This window comes from Macaca mulatta, chromosome 16 (genome assembly GCF_049350105.2).
Source record: "Macaca mulatta isolate MMU2019108-1 chromosome 16, T2T-MMU8v2.0, whole genome shotgun sequence".
NCBI classification, from domain to species: Eukaryota; Metazoa; Chordata; class Mammalia; order Primates; family Cercopithecidae; genus Macaca; species Macaca mulatta.
Window position 1 is genome coordinate 65908488 of NC_133421.1, and position 17488 is coordinate 65925975.

General features: G+C 53.3%; 1 protein-coding gene across 1 annotated transcript; it reads right to left on the minus strand.

The window, feature by feature from the left end:
• Positions 1 to 10578: 10578 nt before the first annotated feature.
• Positions 10579 to 15140, minus strand: KRT14 (keratin 14). The gene is made up of 8 exons (XM_002800461.3): positions 14546 to 15140; positions 13214 to 13296; positions 12497 to 12653; positions 12028 to 12189; positions 11819 to 11944; positions 11503 to 11723; positions 11363 to 11409; positions 10579 to 10836 (listed from the first exon to the last, which is right to left on the minus strand). The coding sequence occupies exons 1-8, from the start codon at positions 15065 to 15067 to the stop codon at positions 10739 to 10741; spliced, it is 1416 nt and encodes a 471-aa protein (XP_002800507.3). The 5' UTR covers positions 15068 to 15140; the 3' UTR covers positions 10579 to 10738.
• Between the last annotated feature and the right edge of the window lie 2348 nt (positions 15141 to 17488).

Below are 17488 nucleotides of genomic sequence, written 5' to 3' on the forward strand. Positions count from 1 at the left end.
GACACGGCTGGTAGCTCACAGGTTAAGAAGCAGTGGTAGGAGTGCTGCCGGCTCCCAAGTGCAGGGTACAGAGCTGTCCCTGGGACTGCCTACTTATACCCCCAGCTGAAGGTGGCACACCTAGGTGTGCCCTTGGTCTGTGCCAGCCTCCCCCCACAGACCTGAGGGAGGTCTGGGATACGGAGGCAGCTCGGCTGCCCCAGGCTCAGCGTCCTTTGGTGACTGCCTGGGGGCGACCCAGCCTTTATCCATTGTGTGGGATAATTTGATGATATTAGGCTGTCAGGGCCACCATAAATCAGCTCTACTGCCACAGGGGTGACCTAGATCCTGGAGCCTGGTCTCTGGCTGGCCCCAACAGCAGGTCTGAGACTTAGCCCCTTCAGGAGAGAAACTCGCAGGAGCAGAGTCACCTCCTCTATTGATGGTCAGTGCTGTCTGCATCCCTCCTTGCTCCCACCTTGTGCCCACTGTGGGCTGAGCTGGAACCAGGGTACTAAGGAGTTATCACAGAGGAGGGGGAGGCACAGCCCCTGCCCTTGTAGAGCCCCAAAAGGATGAAACCAGTCCTCGCTCTCAGGATCCTCAAGGCTTTCTGTGGAGACTGAGGCTCTGCCCTTGGGAGATTCCAGTTTGATAAGAAGACAACAGGCATGGCCAAAAGATGGAGAGAGGCACCCAGACCTTGCCCGCCGGCGCTCAAGGACAGCGTGCAGAGTTCACACAAAGGGCTGGGAGAAGAAAGTGGACCAAATAAACAAGGGGGTGCTGACACTAGCTGACCTCTGAGCAGGAATGCAAGTGGCTCGACAGTTCTGGTCCTTTTGCAGGGCCCAGCAGGGAGCGTGGCATTGACCTTGGTCGAGTGCCTACCCAATACGGAGCTCGGGAGGGGATACAGAGATGTGTGACTTATCCCTGCTCCTGGCAGAAACTTGGATGTATATTCTGGTCACCAAGGCCAGAAGAGAATGGTGAAGAACGCGCTGGTCTCCGGTCTGCCTACCTGAGCTCCATCCAGCTCCATGCTCATGAGCTGTGTGACTTTGATAAGTTACTTAACTACTCTGTGCCTCAGTTTCCTCCTCTGAAAAAGGTTGATATGAATAGTTTGTCCATCTCCTAGTAAGAGACTTGTGAGAAATGCTCAAAAAATGTTTGACTCTCTCTGATCATTCAGCCCCCTAACTCCCCGTTAACTCTGCCCTCATCCGGACCTTAGCCATGAGCTTCTAACCGCCCTCCCTGCCTCTCCCATGTCCCTCTGACTCTTCCTGCAGAGCAGCCAGAATGATCTTTCTAATCCATGTCTGACAACATCACTTCACTGGCTTCGCTCCACCCTCAAGATAAGGTCCACATTCCTGGCACTTAGGCCAGTCACCATCTTTCCATTCCTGCCCCATCTCCCACCATCCCCCTGACCCCCTAGAAAACCATACAACACTCCCCAAACACCCTTCTTCCCTCTAAGAATACTCGGCACTTGCCGTGACCTCTAATGCCTCTCTCCATCTTTTCGACACAGAAAACTACTCATCTTCAGTGATCGCTCTGAGTGCCTCCTCCTCCGTCTTCCTGTACTCTCGCCCCCTGCGTTTGTACTGTGCTCTGTTACAGTGTCTCACACTTATCTCCATGGCTCTATGAAGCACTTGATGAAGAATAAAAGTTCATGTACTGAAAAAAAAGAAGAAAGCTCTCTCTATTGGCAGCAAGAGCTCCTCTAAACCTGCTCGTGCTCATCTTGTACCTGCCCCATTGCCCAGCGCCACGTCTGGTCCGAGTAAGATGCCAACACATACGAGATGGAGGACAGATATCAGTCATTCCAAAAAGATGCTCATTGCTGAAAAGGAGCTAAAGGTAAGGAAAGAGAGGCCAGGATGGTCAGCAAAGGCCTGAAAGAAGCAATGCCTGCATGTTTAGGAGGCATAGATGACTGGTATTTCTTGAGGGGCTTTTAACTGATGCTCAGCGACTGTTAAATAATACTGAAGTGGCTGCACACGGTCCACGCCTGTAATCCCAGCACTTTGGGAAGCCAAGGCGGGCAGATTGCCTGAGCTCAGGAGTTCGAGATCAGCCTGGGCAACATGGCAAAGCCCCGTCTCTACTAAAAATACAAAAAAATAATCCGGGCGTGGTGGCGCACGCCTGTAATCCCAGCTACTCAGGAGGTTAAGGCATGAGAACCACTTGAGCCCAGGAGGCACAAGTTGCAGTGAGCGGAGATCTGTGCCACTGCGCTCCAAACTGGGCTACAGAGCAAGATTCTGTCTCAAAAAAAATAAATAATAATAATAATAATGCAGCACTTGGAGAGAAGATGTCTTTTTTCCATGTTTGTTTGTTGGTTGGTTGGTTGGTTGGTTTTGAGACAGAGTCTCACTCTGTCATCTAAGCTGGAGTGCAATGGCATGATCACAGCTCACTGCAGCCTCAACCTCCTGGACTCAAGCCATCCTCCAGCCTCAGCCTCCCAAGTAGGTGGGACTACAGGCACACACCACCATGCTCAGCTAATTTTTTTTCATAAAGATGGGGTTTCCCTATGTTGCCCAGGCTAATCTTGAACTCCTGGGCTCAAAGGATCCTCCTGTCTCAGCCTCCCAAAGTGCTGGGATTACAGGCATGAGCCACTGCACCTGGCCTCTTTTTCTACTTTTCTATCTTCTGATTAGACAAGAATGAAATCTCATTTGGACACTAAGGCCTGTCTAATGCCCCACCACACTTATCAATCACCCTGTTCAAAAAAAGAGAGCCAGCTTTGGGCTCAGAACCTTTAGAAAGTAACGGCATCTAGTTAGAAGTTCAGTATTTCTGTATATCATTTCCTTCTGCTTCTGGCAAGTGAGTATGACTTTCTTTTTGGTAGTAATGTAAGATTTCCTTTATAAATATATCAGTTGAAATGAAAGGTGAGCTAATTTACCAAAATGTGTTAAATAAATATTTAAATGGATGGTACAAAATATGTTAAATTAAAAATTAAGCAAGTAGTTTAAGTTTTGAAAATTAAGAGAATTTAATTCTCTTTTATTCAATATTCAGAGAATACTGAAGGCATTTTATGAATGGTTAATACATGGGAGACTCTTAGATCAAGGCTAGTGGCTATAATTGATTCCCTTTCTACTTTCTTTTTTTTTTTTTTTGAGATGGAGTCTCGCTCTGTCGCCCAGGCTGGAGTGCAGTGGCGCGATCTCCGCTCAGCTTACTGCAAGCTCCACCTCCCAGATTCATGCCATTCTCCTGCCTCAGCCTCCTGAGTAGCTGGGACTACAGGCGCCCACCACCATGCCTGGCTAATTTTTTTTTTTTTTTTTTTTGTATTTTTAGTAGAGACGGGGTTTCGCTGTGTTAGCCAGGATGGTCTCGATCTCCTGACCTCATGATCCGCCCACCTCAGCCTCCCAAAGTGCTGGGGGATTACAGGCGTGGGCCACCACACCCAGCTTCTACTTTCTTAAACTGTTTTAAACCATTCAGGGTCTTTGCCAAGCTCTGCTGGGAAGCCCAGAATCTCCTGCAATGTGTTCCAAGGCCTGAGAAGTTACCCTCTTCCCCATGCCCATGCTGATGCCAACACTCTGGTTGGGACATAAGCCCCAGGTCCTGGGTCCCTGAGCTGGATGGAGAAGTCGGTAGTGCTGTGGGTGGGCCACCCTGGAAAGATCCAGCAGAGTGGCACTTCCAGAACCCTGCTCTGTCATCTGCAAATGTATCTGTGCTGGGGGATCCTAAGAACAGCTGAGACCCGCTTGACTGAGCAGAAGCTCCCCACTGGGGCACCCCGGCCAGCTAAGCCTCTTGAGAGATGGCCCTGCTTTCCAGCCCTGGTGCCAAACCCCAACCCCTGTCCTCACCCACCTTCTCCACTTCCCACCCTCCAGCCCTGTCCTAAGCCTCGCCCAGCCCAAAGCAGCAGGCTTCGTCGCTCGGAATTCCTCCCAGCTGCCAGGGAAAGTGAGCTGAGCCTGAGGACCACTGTGGGGTGGAGAGCACAGTAGCTCCCCAGCCAGGCAGGGCTGGGTCACCAGCCAGCCTCACCGTCCCTTCCCCTGTGGTCCTCAAAGCTGGCCTCAGTTTCCTCATGAGAAGCTCCTTCATGCACTGTTGCCAAGGGCTATAAAGACAGAGGGCTCCCGCCCGTAATCCCAGCACTTTGGGAGGCCAAGGCGGGCAGATCACAAGGTCAGGAGATCGAGACCATCCTGGCTAACATGGTGAAACCCCACCTCTACTGAAAATAAAAGAAATTAGCCAGGCATGGTGGCGGGCGTCTGTAGTCCCAGCTACTCGGGAGGCTGAGGCAGGAGAATGGTGTGAACCCGGGAGGCGGAGCTTGCAGTGAGCCGAGATCGCACCACTGCACTCCAACCTGGGCGACAGAGCAAGATTCTGTCTAAAAAAAAAAAAAAAAAAAAAAAAAAGGCAGAGGATTCCTAGATGAATGCCCAACTGCTGCCCACATGTAGCCCCTGCCACATTGGCCCTCCTCCCCCCACATCTGGCCTTGTTCCAATACAAAGAGGAGCTTGCTGTGCTTGCACCTCCTACGGTCCAGATAGGAGGTCTTGCTCCAGCTGCAACAGAGCACCATCTCTTCCCTTCTCCCAAGCTCTCTGCCTGGCATGGGAACCAGACTGGGCAAGATGGGGCCAGGGATGAGGAAGGCCAACAGCATGGCCTGAGTGAATGATTTCTTCTAGGTCATGTGACATGGCTCACTCTTCCAACCTCTCAGGGCTCAGGGTCTGCCCTCTGAGCCCCACCTTCAACACCTCCCATGGGAGCCCTCCAAAGAATGAACCAGGAATGGAAACGGGCAAGCCCATGGCACCCTGACACCTGGGACCCAGCAAGAATCAACACTGCCTCTCCAGCCAATGTGCAAGGCTGCAGCCTAGACCCAGTGCCAGCATCCCAAATGCAGGCCCTCCCCTTGGGGATTGGATGGAGTAGGAGAGAAGGGGCTGCAAGGACCCACATAGGCAAGCAGAGGGACAGAGAGGGAACAAAAGATTCCACCTGCAAGGTGTCCCCAGAGGCAAAAGTATCGTCCACTGGGGACATGGGGACCTGGAAGCAGCACAAGAACAGTTTTGCTCTGGTCGTGGGAGCCCTCTTGCTTGCCTGTTAGCAGCCTCCCACACCCCCAATTTACTCTCCATTGCTGTCTGTCATTGATCCCCAGGTGGGGCCAGGGAGGGACCTGAGTCAGCATGTGGCTGGCTGCTGGGAGAGGGAGCACCAGCTGAGTCACGGGTCCTCCCCTGGAGCATCCATGAGCCATCCAGGCAGGTGTACATTGCCCACTGGCGCAGGGCTGTGGATACCTGCACCTGTCTGTCAACACTGATTCTTTCTCATACAACAGGCACTTGCCACCACCCTGCCCAGCCAGACCCTCTCAGACTACAGTGAGGGGATGGAGTGGGCCCACATAGGTGCCTCCACTTGAGTCTAGGCACCCCAGGCTTGTGTCTGCTAGGACACACCTAGCAGAGAGGCTGAGAGCACTGGCTTCGGAGCCAGGCAGGTCATAGTGTAAAGTCAGATTCTTCCACTTATTTGGGGAAAGTTGCTTCCCCTCTGTGAACCTGTTTCCTCACTGTAAATTCGGATTCATCCTTTACTGAGCACCTACTATGTGCCAGGCATTGGGTTGAGTGCTGGGGATAAAGTAATCTTGATGGACAGTTATGGGATAAAATAGACCTACAAAAATAAACATGCAATTCACAACTGAGGTGAGCATGGTTGGTGGGGGAATGCAGAGCACATAATAAAGGGTGTGGCATGGTCTGGGGCACCAGCAACCTTCTCCCTGAGAAAGAGACACTTGAGTGAAGGGGGAGGAAAAAAGGGAGGGGCATACAGCATGTGCAAATGTCCTGAGGTGGGAACAAGCAAAGTGACTGCCAGGGCAGGAGTCCTTTGTGGCTAAAGGGCAGTGGGTTAAGTCAAGCAAAGGATTTCAGTGGGAAAAAATAAATAGTTCTGACCTTGGCCAAGCATAGTGGCTCACACCTGTAATCCCAGCACTTTAGGAGGCCGAGGCAGTCGGATCACCTGAGGTCAGGAGTTTGAGTTCAGCCTGGCCAACATGGTGAAACCCTGTCTGCACTAAAAATACAAAAATTAGCTGGGTGTGGTGGTGGGCATCTGTAATCCCAGCTACTCAGGAGGCTGAGGCAGGAGAATTGCTTGAATCTGGGAGGCTGAGGTTGCAGTGAGCCCAGATCACACCACTGCACTCCAGCCTGGGCGACAGAGTGAGACTCGGTCTCAAAAAAATAAATAAATAAATAAATATTTTTAAAAATAGTTCTGGCCTCATGAGGTTGTTGTGAGGTTTAAAAGAGCTCATATTGTAAAACTGCTAGTGTGGGGCCTGGCACATAGTGAGACATCGTCCTGTCCTGACTGTCGGTGGCACTGTGGCTGCTCCTGGCTTCCCCATGGACCATCTGGGCGACTTGGGTTCTCAGCTTCCTTGCTTATTATTAGCCCATCCCTCTGGCCTATTGAGCCCCCATTAAGATCAAAGACTTGTGCCTGTGGGGCCTGGGGAGGACACAGGATGGTTGGAGGATCATAGTTCCTTCCATCAAGGAACCTCCAGTGTTGCAGGCAAGACCCTCGTTGCTTTGCCTGCACTGTCGAATTTAATCTTCACTAACTGTTTTAGGAGGTATGTGTTAATTTTTAATTCATTTTACAGGTAAGGAAATTTAGGCTCAGAGAGGGTACCTTGGCCACAGTCACAGAGCTAAACAAGGACAGAATGGAGCCCGGGCCTGCTCTCCAGTGAGCAGGAGCTACAGTGGACACAGGCTCAGAGCTCCTGCTCTCTGTCCCAAGCCCCACACATGCGCTGGGTCCCTCTCTACCTTCTTCCTCATGTCGTCTCTTTTCTTATTCAGTCTGTCTCAATTCACCCCATCTCCTCTACACCTAAAACAGTAAGTTTCGATAAATATGTGTGAATGAACGAATGAATGAATGAATGAATGAATGCTCCTCCCTGCCCTGTACTGGCCCAGGGCCCTCACTATCCTCTCTTTCCCTGACTCTGTCTCTCTCTCTCTCTCTCCCTCTCCCTCCCTCTCTCTCTCTCTCTCAACTCTATATCCATTTGCTTCTCTCTATTTCTGTGTGTCTCTTTTTGCCCTCTCTCTCACGCCAAGTCACCGTCAAAGTTCATCAGAGCATCTTAAAGGAAAAATGCTTCCTTTTCCAGGCCTGGCCTTACAGGTGACAGTGGCACAGCGGGAAGCCCTGTCGGGAAAGCTCGCGCTCAGCAAACAGCAATGGAGGAGGAGCTGGTGACTGCCCTGCACCTGCCTGAGGCCAGTCCATTGCCCTGGAAGTCCTTGACATCCCCTTGTCCCCTTTGTGGCAGCCTCCAAGCTCAGTGAGGTCGGCCAGGGAACCTCCTGGGGTCCCACCAGGACATCGGGACCCCCCAGCCCCTGGGGATCAGGCCTCCTTGGGGCCGCCTCCTCTGACATCTTCCTGTAGGAATAGTCGCCTACATTACCCAAGCCAGGGTGTCTGTGGCCTTGGGGAAGTGCCATTTGCCTGATTAGGTAGGCAAGTACGCCAGTTGCTGCCTATAGAGTTCCCTGGACACATTAGAGATCTTTTCACTATAAAAAAAAAAAAAGCTCCCAAAATCCTGAATTTCAAGGTCAGTTCCACCCCATAAAGCAAAAACGATGGAGTAAGCTAAGAAAAATGCACACTGATCCCATGCGTCTCTCAGTTTTATCTCATCCCTAAGAAAGAATGGAACAGGAATGCAGCCACCCAGGACGTGGCAAAGCCTGAGCATGGACAGGACTTTGCCACTTTCAGCCTGTAGGACCTGGAGCAAGCCAGTCTCCCTACGGTGAGGCTGGAGGAGTCTTCTAGGTGGCTCACCTAGCACTGCCCCATTCTGAGCGCTGGGAGGGTGGAAAGAGGGTTTACAGGGAGGCGGAGCCAGAGAGGTCACCTGACCAGCCTCAGGACTCAGAGACGCAATCCCACCTGCCTCCACTAGACTGTGCTATCGAGTCACCTTGCTGGTCTATTGTTTAGCTGAGCGGAGGCCAAGAGAAGGCAGTCGGCATTGTCGGAGCTGCTGGGCCAAGGGAAAGCAGTCAGCATTGTCGGAGCTGCTGGGCTTATATCCTGAGATGGCTGCTTGTGGCTGCCAGGCTCTGTGAACAAGAGCCCTGTTCATCAGCAGGATCCAAACACTAGCCCTACCCTCCCCAGTGAGGTATGGTGGGGAAATCCCGGGAGGAGGGGAGTCCATGTGAGACCCCTGGGGCCACTGCCCTGTCTTCCCTCTTCCTCTGGAGCCTGACAGTACAGGGTGCGGCCACCTCCCAGCCTCCCTGCTTGACTTCCTCCTCTCCTGGTTCTGAGCCTGCTTTCAGCCAGGTGATCCCAGCCGCCATTTTTACCCGCAAGCAAGCCCAGGTCTCCTGTGTATTCCCTGCAAACAGTAACGGCAACCACTCAGAGAGGAGGCTTGCCCCACCGCACCCCAGTCTCAGAGACCTCACGTTTCTATATTCCTCTAAAGCAGATCTCCTGCTTTGGGCAGGAGACTTTAATCTGGCACCGCCTCCAAGGTAGAGAGGTGTCTGGGGATTCTTATGAAGTTCAGGGCGTTCTGGGCTTCAGGCCCCACTGGTGACTCTTGCCATATTTTGCTCTCTGTCCAGGCCCATGTGGGCCACAAGATTCTTTGCCACACTTGGGCAGGAGGTTCATTGCCCAACTGGGAACCTTAGGAACCAGAGTCCAACACCCCCAGGAGTATCACAAACGCCCTCACCACACTAGGGTCCTGTACCCTCTAGGGCCCTCAAACCCACCTCTTCTGATTCTCTGAGGAAGCACCCTCAAACCTTCCTCCTTCCTGAGTTGTCCCCTGCACCCCTGAAACTCTAGTACTTCACCTCCAGGATGGCCCATCCTCACCCAGGGATCACCCAAGGTCAACCTTTTTGATGACAAAACTTAGGTTAAAAGATATCCCAGAGTTTCAGAAACACAAAGCAGTCCTCTTTTTCCTGGGGTGGAGGTAAGAACAAGAGAAACCAACATGTCTTCATTCCTTTTCCTAATAACTCACCCCATTACCATTTATAGGGTGCTGACTATGTGCCAAACACAATGCCAAATTCATTGCCTGCATGAGGTCATTCACTCTTGTATCAGCCTTATGCAGTAAAGGTGTTTATTCCCTACCTTGTGAAAGAGGAATGTGGGGTTCAGTACCCTGCCCAAACTCTTCAAGGCTATTCAGCATAGGAGCCAGGACTCCAACCCAGCTAGTCTGATTCAAAAGCTCAGGCTTTTAGATCCCTTGCCCAAATTTAGTCTTTTTTCAGTCTCTCCCCTACCGTTGACTCCCCCTACAAGTTTTATTCACGCAGTCCAATGAATGAGCTGTTGAAACTGACACAGGACTAGTCAACTCTTTCCTAGCTTGGGGCAGTGAGCCCCACCCACCTCTGGAATCTTCACCACTTACTAGGATGAGGATCCTTCCCTTCCCACTCCTTTTCTAGCCCCCCAAAGAGAAGGAAAGGCATTCCCCACCCAGGGGAGGCTCCTACAGTCCTGGCTCTTAAGGTATAGTCACTCATTGGATTCTTGTATCAACCTTAAGAAGCAGGGCTCAGCATCCTCACTATACAAGTAAAGACACTGAGACTCAGACTTCTCAAGCTCACATCTGTTACAGAACAGAGCCAGGGTTAAAAACCAGTCTATTCCCAAACCCTCTAAAAATGCTGTCATCATGGATGGATAATCACCATGCCCTAGAGATAGTTTACCCAGTATCGCCAGCACAGCCATGCCTTGAGCCAGCACTATGCCAGGCCCTGTACATTCTTCCAGTGAATTATCCCAACAAACCCATGAGGTAGGTACTATCATTATGCCCCTTTTACAGAAATGGAAGCTGAGGCTGGGAGATGGTCATCAACTTGCCCTAGGTCAACCAAGTGTAAGAAGGATTAGATCCAGCACCGGAGGCAAGAGCAGGTGGGGTGGAGGGAGACAAGAATGTCAGGAGAGCTTGAGTTCCTACCTTCGGTTCATGGACCTCCAGTAAGGAGCTCTAGGAGACCCCTGAACCCTATGACATTGTATGCAAATGTATGTATGCTTATTTGAAGGTAGGGGACAGAGGAAAAATCTATAGCTTTCTATATTCTCCAAGGAATCCCTGATCACAAAAACATTAGGAATCCTTAACCTAACATAGTGCCTGACATAGAGGCACTCAATATCTAGTGAATGAATAAACACACATGACAATGAGTGAGTAAATGAATGAATATCCCTCCATATCCTAGGAGACACCACATAACCTGGTACACACATCTGTCTGTGTCTTCTGAGATGGCGAAAGGTATCCTGGGACCTGAGCCCAATCCACCCCCAGGACCTTTCTCCCAGTTCCAGGGGCCATAGCCAGGTGCTATGACAAGCTCCAGAGATGCTTCTCCCACTTTCTCCCCACCCCCACTCCTAACAATGACCAGACAGAGGCGAGAATTATGCAACTCAGATAATGAAGCTGTATTGATTGCCAGGAGGGGGTGAGGGTGAAGCAGGGTCCAGGTGTGAAGTGCTTAGGGGTTAGGAGAGGGGAGCTTCCAGTGGGATCTGTGTCCCACACGGGGGGCCTCCTAGGCCTGAGCGGGGCTGGGCAGCCTCAGTTCTTGGTGCGAAGGACCTGCTCGTGGGTGGACACCACCTTGCCATCGTGCACATCCATGACCTTGGTGCGGATCTGGCGGCTGGAGGAGGTCACTGGGGAAGAGGCAGGAAGAGGACGTTACCAGAGGTGAACAGACAATGGACTCATCAGAAGTAAGGAGGCCAAGAAGGTGAGGAAACTCAAACTGTCTCCCCGTTGTCCTCTCCCCTGATTACTGCTTCACTCCCTGCTGTTGCCCAAGCACTGATACCATCAACACTTTTCTTTCAGACTAGGGCTCCCAGAGGTCAGAGACAGAGTCTCTGTCCTCAGATTAGAGCTTCCTAAGAGCTCACACCCGGCTGGTTCCATCCATATGCAGGGCCCTGTTCATGGTGCTGACCACCACAGCAATGGGATCTGCCACAGACACCAGGAAGAAGTAAGAGGTGGGGGCTGCCTCTCCTAGCCCTAAGGAGAGTTTAGAAAATAGCTTCTTCCACCCAAGGAGGTTCACAAGGGAAACTGGGTGACAGCACTAGAGCTCAGCCCTTCACAGAGCCCCTAGCCAATGCCTAGACCCGCCTGGGGTACAGAGGGTGGCCTGGAGCCCAGGCCTGCAGAGGAGGAAGGTCTTACCGTCTCTGGATGACTGCGAGCCAGAGGAGAACTGGGAGGAGGAGAGGCTGTGAAGACAGAGAAGGGCAAGATCATTAGATACATGGTGGGGCCGTGAGAGTGCCATGGCGGGACAGACTAAGGGGAGGGCCAAGACTCACTGGGCATCCTCGCCCTCCAGCAGGCGGCGGTAGGTGGCGATCTCCTGCTCCAGCCGTGTCTTCACGTCCAGCAAGATCTTGTACTCCTGGTTCTGCTGCTCCATCTCGCAGCGTAGCTGGGCCAGCTGTTCCTCCACGCTGCCAATCATCTCCTGAATCTGGGCCAGCTGCATGCAGTAGCGGCCTTTGGTCTCCTCCAGGCTGTTCTCCAGGGATGCTTTCTGTGAGGGAGAGAAAGGGAATCAAGGATGAGTGAGTGTGGCCGTTCTCTCCCTGCCAGTCCTGGGTGCACCACCGTGCCTGGCACTATTCCTACCATGCTGAGCTGGGACTGCAGCTCAATCTCCAGGTTCTGCATGGTGCGCCGGAGCTCCGAGATCTCGCTTTTGCCACTCTGCACCAGCTCGCTGTTGGTGGCCACCTCGCGGTTCAGCTCCTCTGTCTGCAAAAAAGAGAACGCCGTTCACACCAGAAGGCCCCAGAAGGCAGGTGGTCTGGGTTCCTTCCATCTCAAATTACACCCACCTTGGTGAAGAACCATTCCTCGGCATCCTTGCGGTTCTTCTCTGCCATCTTCTCATACTGGTCACGCATCTCGTTCAGAATGCGGCTCAGGTCCACGCCAGGTGCAGCGTCCATCTCCACGTTGACATCTCCACCCACCTGGCCTCTCAGGGCATTCATCTCCTGTACAGCCAGGGACAGTCCACAGTCAGAAGTTCCACCATGGCAGCGGATTGGGGTTCCTTAGTCAGGCCTGAATACTGCCCTCCCACCATCACAATTCTGTCTTGACTCTCCCTTGTCTCTCTCTCTGTCTCTCTTTTTTTTTTTTTTTTTTTTTTTTTTGGACAGGGTCTAGCCTTGTTGCCCAGGCTCCTGGGTTCAAGCGATCCTCCCGTCTCAGCCTCCCAAGCAGCTGGGACTATGGGCATGCACCACTGTACCCAGCCTCCCTGTGCTTCTTTTAAGCTGGCTTTTCCATAGTTCTCACCTCCTCGTGGTTCTTTTTCAGGTAGGCCAGCTCCTCCTTCAGGCTCTCAATCTGCATCTCCAGGTCAGCTCTGGCCAGGGTCAGTTCATCCAGCACCCTGCGCAGGCCATTGATGTCGGCCTCCACACTCATGCGCAGGTTCAGCTCTGTCTCATACCTGGAATGACCCCAGAGAAAAGGAATGAGACACCCACCCTGACCACAGTGAGGGCTTTGTTCTCGTCTCCCTGCAGCTTCTCCCAGAGCAGGTGCCTTGTGGGTGGTTTAAGGAGCCGATCCTGAAAATGGCATGGTGGAACACAGTGCCCATTGATTGCTCAGGTATGAACATTCCTGGGGCCTGGGGATAAGGCAGTTCGTCTTGCTGCAGAATTCAGGAGGGGGTTGCACTTCTAACTTCAGCCAACAAATAATGTGTAAGTCCTCCAACTATGTTCCTTCCTATACTTCAAGGGCAGTTGGGGAAGTGGAAAGTGCCTCTCCCTAAAGCAGCGGTTCTGAAACCTGGCTGTGGACCAGAATCACCCAGGTAACCTGCTATAAATAGCTGAATCAGAACTCCAAGGGTGGGGCCCAAGAGTCTTATTCTTTTATAAGCACCCCAGGGAGTTTTCATGCAGCTATCCTGGCACTGGCTAGTTCTATTTGGGAAACACTGCTCCAAAAATGCCCTACTTTGGGGACACTGGGTGTTCTGGCCCACCATTGCAAACTCACTTGGTGCGGAAGTCATCCGCGGCCAGACGGGCATTGTCAATCTGCAGAAGGACGTTGGCATTGTCCACTGTGGCCGTGAGAATCTGCAGGTTGGAAAGGGCACAGGTAATTTGTCAAATGAACTTCACAAGCTGGACTTCACTGTAACCTATGTTAAGCTCTTGCTTCATGTTCTTGCCTGAATTCCCCTCTTCCCCCACAAAACTTGACCACAACAGCCTAAAGGAGAACCCCAGATGCCCCAAGCCTGTCCTAAGACTTTGCTAACTCCTGGTCACCGACGGGGTAGATGCAGCCCGGGGCTTAGAATCAAAAGCCCATGAGTTCTGGCCCCATTTCTGCCACTGACTTGCTGCAAAATCTGATGGATCTTGAGGTTTCAAGTTCCCCACCTCCAGGTGAGGAGAATAATCTGAGGCTCCCTAGCCCTCCTTCCTGAGCTGGCCTCTCTTCTCTCTGTATCAGCCAGCCCTGCCAGTCCTCTGCAGATATGCACATTCCTTTTCAAGCTTACAGGCCATAGGACTTCAAGTGGAACTTTCTCAAGAGATAAAACCCAACTGACACAGGGGATTAGAAAAGAGGACTCAGGGGAAGAATAAGAAGATATATTGGCCCCTGAGTCTGGTTAGAGTTTCCTACCTCATCATTGAATTTCCCTAATCCATGCAAGGCATTAGAGCCCAGCAGACTCCCGCAGGGAGGGCTCCCAGGTGATGTGGGAGCAGGGGCTGGAGTCAGAGGGCACAAGCCTGCCAGGCTCCCTCTGTGCAGGGCACATCAAGGCGCCACACTGATTGTCTCTGCAGGCTCTCCATGCCCGCCTGGCTGTGGGGAGGGACCAGCCTCTACCAAGGCTTATGGGCGGCGGCAGCCACAGCCCAGACTAGTGAGCTAATGAGCGGTTTGGATGTCTTGCCTGGTCCCGTTAGAGCCTCGCTCCTCCCCCGTGCTGGAGAACAAGTAGCTGCCTCCTGTGCTGGAAGGTAGGGCACAAGGGTCCCAGCCTTGGCTCCGCCACTAATTTGCTATGTGACCTACAGCTGGTCACAGCACCTCTCGAAGCTTCAACTGCTTCCTCTATAAAATGTAAGGACAGGAATCACTGATCTCACATGGTCTGAGGATTTGAGATCAGAAGGGGATGAGGAGGCTGGGGAAGGGAGTGCATCTTCTCACTGATCAGCTCTTAGGACATCCAAGACCTGGAAAGAAGGGATCTGGGGTGGACTCTGTCCTACAGACAAATCTTAAGGTGTCAGTGGCCTGGGGCATCTATTGTTCCCGGAAGGAGCTAGCTGGAATGGCACCTTCTGCTGCCCATTCACCCACCTTGTTCCTCAGGTCCTCAATGGTCTTGAAGTAGGGACTGTAGTCTTTGATCTCAGCGGGCCGCTGCCTCTGGTACCAGTCACGGATCTTCACCTCCAGGTCAGCGTTGGCCTCCTCCAGAGCACGCACCTTGTCCAGGTAGGAGGCCAGGCGGTCGTTGAGGTTCTGCATGGTCACCTTCTCACTGCCCACCAGAAGCCCATCACCACCAGCAAAGCCACCACCAAAGCCACCACCCAAGCCACTACCCAAGCCACCACCATATCCTCCCCCGAAGCCACTACCAAAGCTGCTGCTGCTGCTGAAGCCACCGCCATAGCCGCCCCCCAGCCCATAGGCTCCCCCAGAGGAGAAGCGGGAGGAGGAGACAGACAGGCCCCCGCCGTAGGTGCTGGGGGCGCGGCAGGACCCTCCGGCCAGGACGGAGGAGATGCGGCTGGAGCCGCCCCCGATGCCGCCCCCGATGCCGCAGGAGCCCTTCATGGAGCTGGAGGAGGTGAACTGGCGGCTGCAGGTGGTCATGGTGCCAAGGAGGGAGGTGAGCGAGCGAGCAGTTGGCTGAGTGGAGAGAAGGTGCTCGGGTAAATTGGAAAGGGATGCGAGTGCTTTATACCCATGGGTAGGGGGCGGGCCTGGCACTTTCCATTCCCCTTGGCTTTCATCACCCACAGGCTAGCGCCAACTCCCAGGCAGGTCCCTCCTCTCCTCCGCCTCATCATGTCTGTCATATTTTACTGGAAACTCATTGTTTGGGGTGTTTTGGGCTTTCTTGTCCTGCCAGGCGTGATTCACGGGGGGAGGTGTGGGCCTGCAGGCTACACTTTCCCATCGGGCCCTGGGAGTCCCAGCCTCAGGAACCCGAACACTGGGCTCAGCCAGGGTGACAGAGAGCAGGGCCTCTGCACCTTAAACCTGGTGACCTGCTAGCTCTCCATGAACTGGATGGGCCTGTAACGTCCACTTAGAGGAAGGCCGCCGCTGCAGGGGATGGATACCTGGCTGGAGAGCACCAGTATAGCAAGGTCACCTTGGGCACAGACAGGCCTCCCTCACTATGACCCTCTATTAGCGACAAGGAGGTCTGGGGGTCCCTCCCAGGCCTGACCTGCCGTGTTGTGCTGAGAAGCCTGTCCCATCCCTGAAATACACCCAGCCAGTCAGGAGTATCATGATTCCCACCCCAACATCCCCATCAAAGGGAAATCCAGACAGCTCTCCCCAGCCCTGGGCACAGACGCTAATATCCTCCCTACGGTGAGGATCTCACATCCACCACACAGCAGCGGATGGGCCCACAGCATAGGGCAGGTGGCCTCATGGAGGCCAGGAAACAGCCTGGAGTCAGGTGGGTCCTGGTTCTGCCATTTACACCTCTGTGACCCAGGGCTTGGCACTTCTCTGAGCCTCAGTGTTCTCACCTGCGAAGTGGGAGTCATAGCATCTACTCTGCCTACTGCAGTCAGCTCTGAGAAGCCAATGCGACAGCGTGTGTGGAAGGGTTTTGTAAACCGAGTATGGCAAGAAGCCTGGTTGGTGTCATTGTATCCCAGGCTTAGCCCCAAAGTGGATGGAGCTGCATCCAGGAACAGGCCCGGGGGGGCCTTTTTTTCTTCCAGCCCCAGATATCTTCTCAGACCCCCAGAACATCCCTAGTGTGGGCAGAAGTCTGGCTCAGGTGCCCTCATTTGAGACCCTTGTGGAACTGGCCCAGGAGATGTTCTGGGGAGGAGTAGAGGCTGGAGTGGAGCCGGGCTGTGCCAAGGGCAAGGCTGAGGTGAACACGAGGGTCCCTGACTCCTGAAGCCCCAAGGGTCAGGGGACGTTTCTAGGAGTCCACTTGGTCCTGCTTTGGAGGTATGTATATCAAAACTTCAGCAATCTCCCAGACAACCTCCCAAAGCAAACGCTTCTGGCCCCCACCCCACCCTCCCGTCAGCCCCTCGGCTGCACAGACCCCGGCAGGCATGTTGGGAGGAATGTGGTCGTGTCTGGGGCTGCCTGACGTGTCCTATCTCCTCAGACAGGCCCCGACAGCCCCTGCTGGAGGCTCCAATGCTCTTCCTGGGATCAACTGCTCCTAGAAGAGAAGCAGGACCCTCTCTCACCCGCACCCCCACCTTGACTGTCACCAAAGCAGAAGCCAGGAGGGGAGCCCCCCACTACTGTGACCTCAGAGCTTGGAAGACAATACCGAGACAGACACCTGAGCTGTGGGCTCCCCAAATCTGCCAGCAAAGGACTCTCGAGGATGTGAGTAAGCCAGGGCCCCACCCCACTCCACCCGCCCCTGACAGACACTCCTAATCTCCCTGCAGAGAATGGTCCCCCCACCCTGGCCCAGCCCTACAATTTCCCCAGAGAGAGGCAACAGGGATTTTGGCTGAGGGACAGATGCTTTTGTTGGGAGGCATGTTGCTGTTGGCTGTGGGGCAAGGGGAGGCTGTGCTCACTGGAGAAAAATGCTGTGTCCAGAGGGATCTGGGAGCGGGAATGGGGTGCAGTGCCCAATATCAGCTTCCTCTGTGCCTCTGTGCCCCGCCACCCCCACCACCACCACCCTGTCTTCCTCTTCTGCAGGGATCAGGAACAGAAGCTCCGCAGCCCGGGACATAGGAACAGCTCTACTTTCCCTTTCATTCGATTCAATGGAACCCAAAAGAAGCTCCTTCCCCCCGTCCTCCGAGGGGAATCCAAAAGATAAAGATGGCAGGGAAACAATGACAGATCAACCCTGCACATAATCTTAAAAGGCACTTCTACAGCCCCACCTGAACCCCACGCACCAACTCCAGAACCCTAGCATGGAATATAAGCCTGATCCCCCACACCCGGTCTTAGAACCGTGGCCCAACCTGGAGCCTGAGGCCAACCTCTCTTCCCCTGTAGACAAGGAGTCAGTGACCCAGGAGCTGCAAATGGCCCAGTCAAGCAGGGAGCAGACTT

What these genes read in the sequence shown, in the direction of transcription:
- KRT14 (XM_002800461.3), bottom strand. Translation starts at nt 15,067, where the DNA reads ATGACCACCTGCAGCCGCCAGTTCACCTCCTCCAGCTCCATGAAGGGC. An exon ending in TGAAAAAGAACCACGAGGAG is followed by an intron (nt 12,190 to 12,496) that starts GTGAGAACTATG and finishes CTGGCTGTACAG; the next exon opens with GAGATGAATGCCCTGAGAGG. An exon ending in AGGAATGGTTCTTCACCAAG is followed by an intron (nt 11,945 to 12,027) that starts GTGGGTGTAATT and finishes TCTTTTTTGCAG; the next exon opens with ACAGAGGAGCTGAACCGCGA.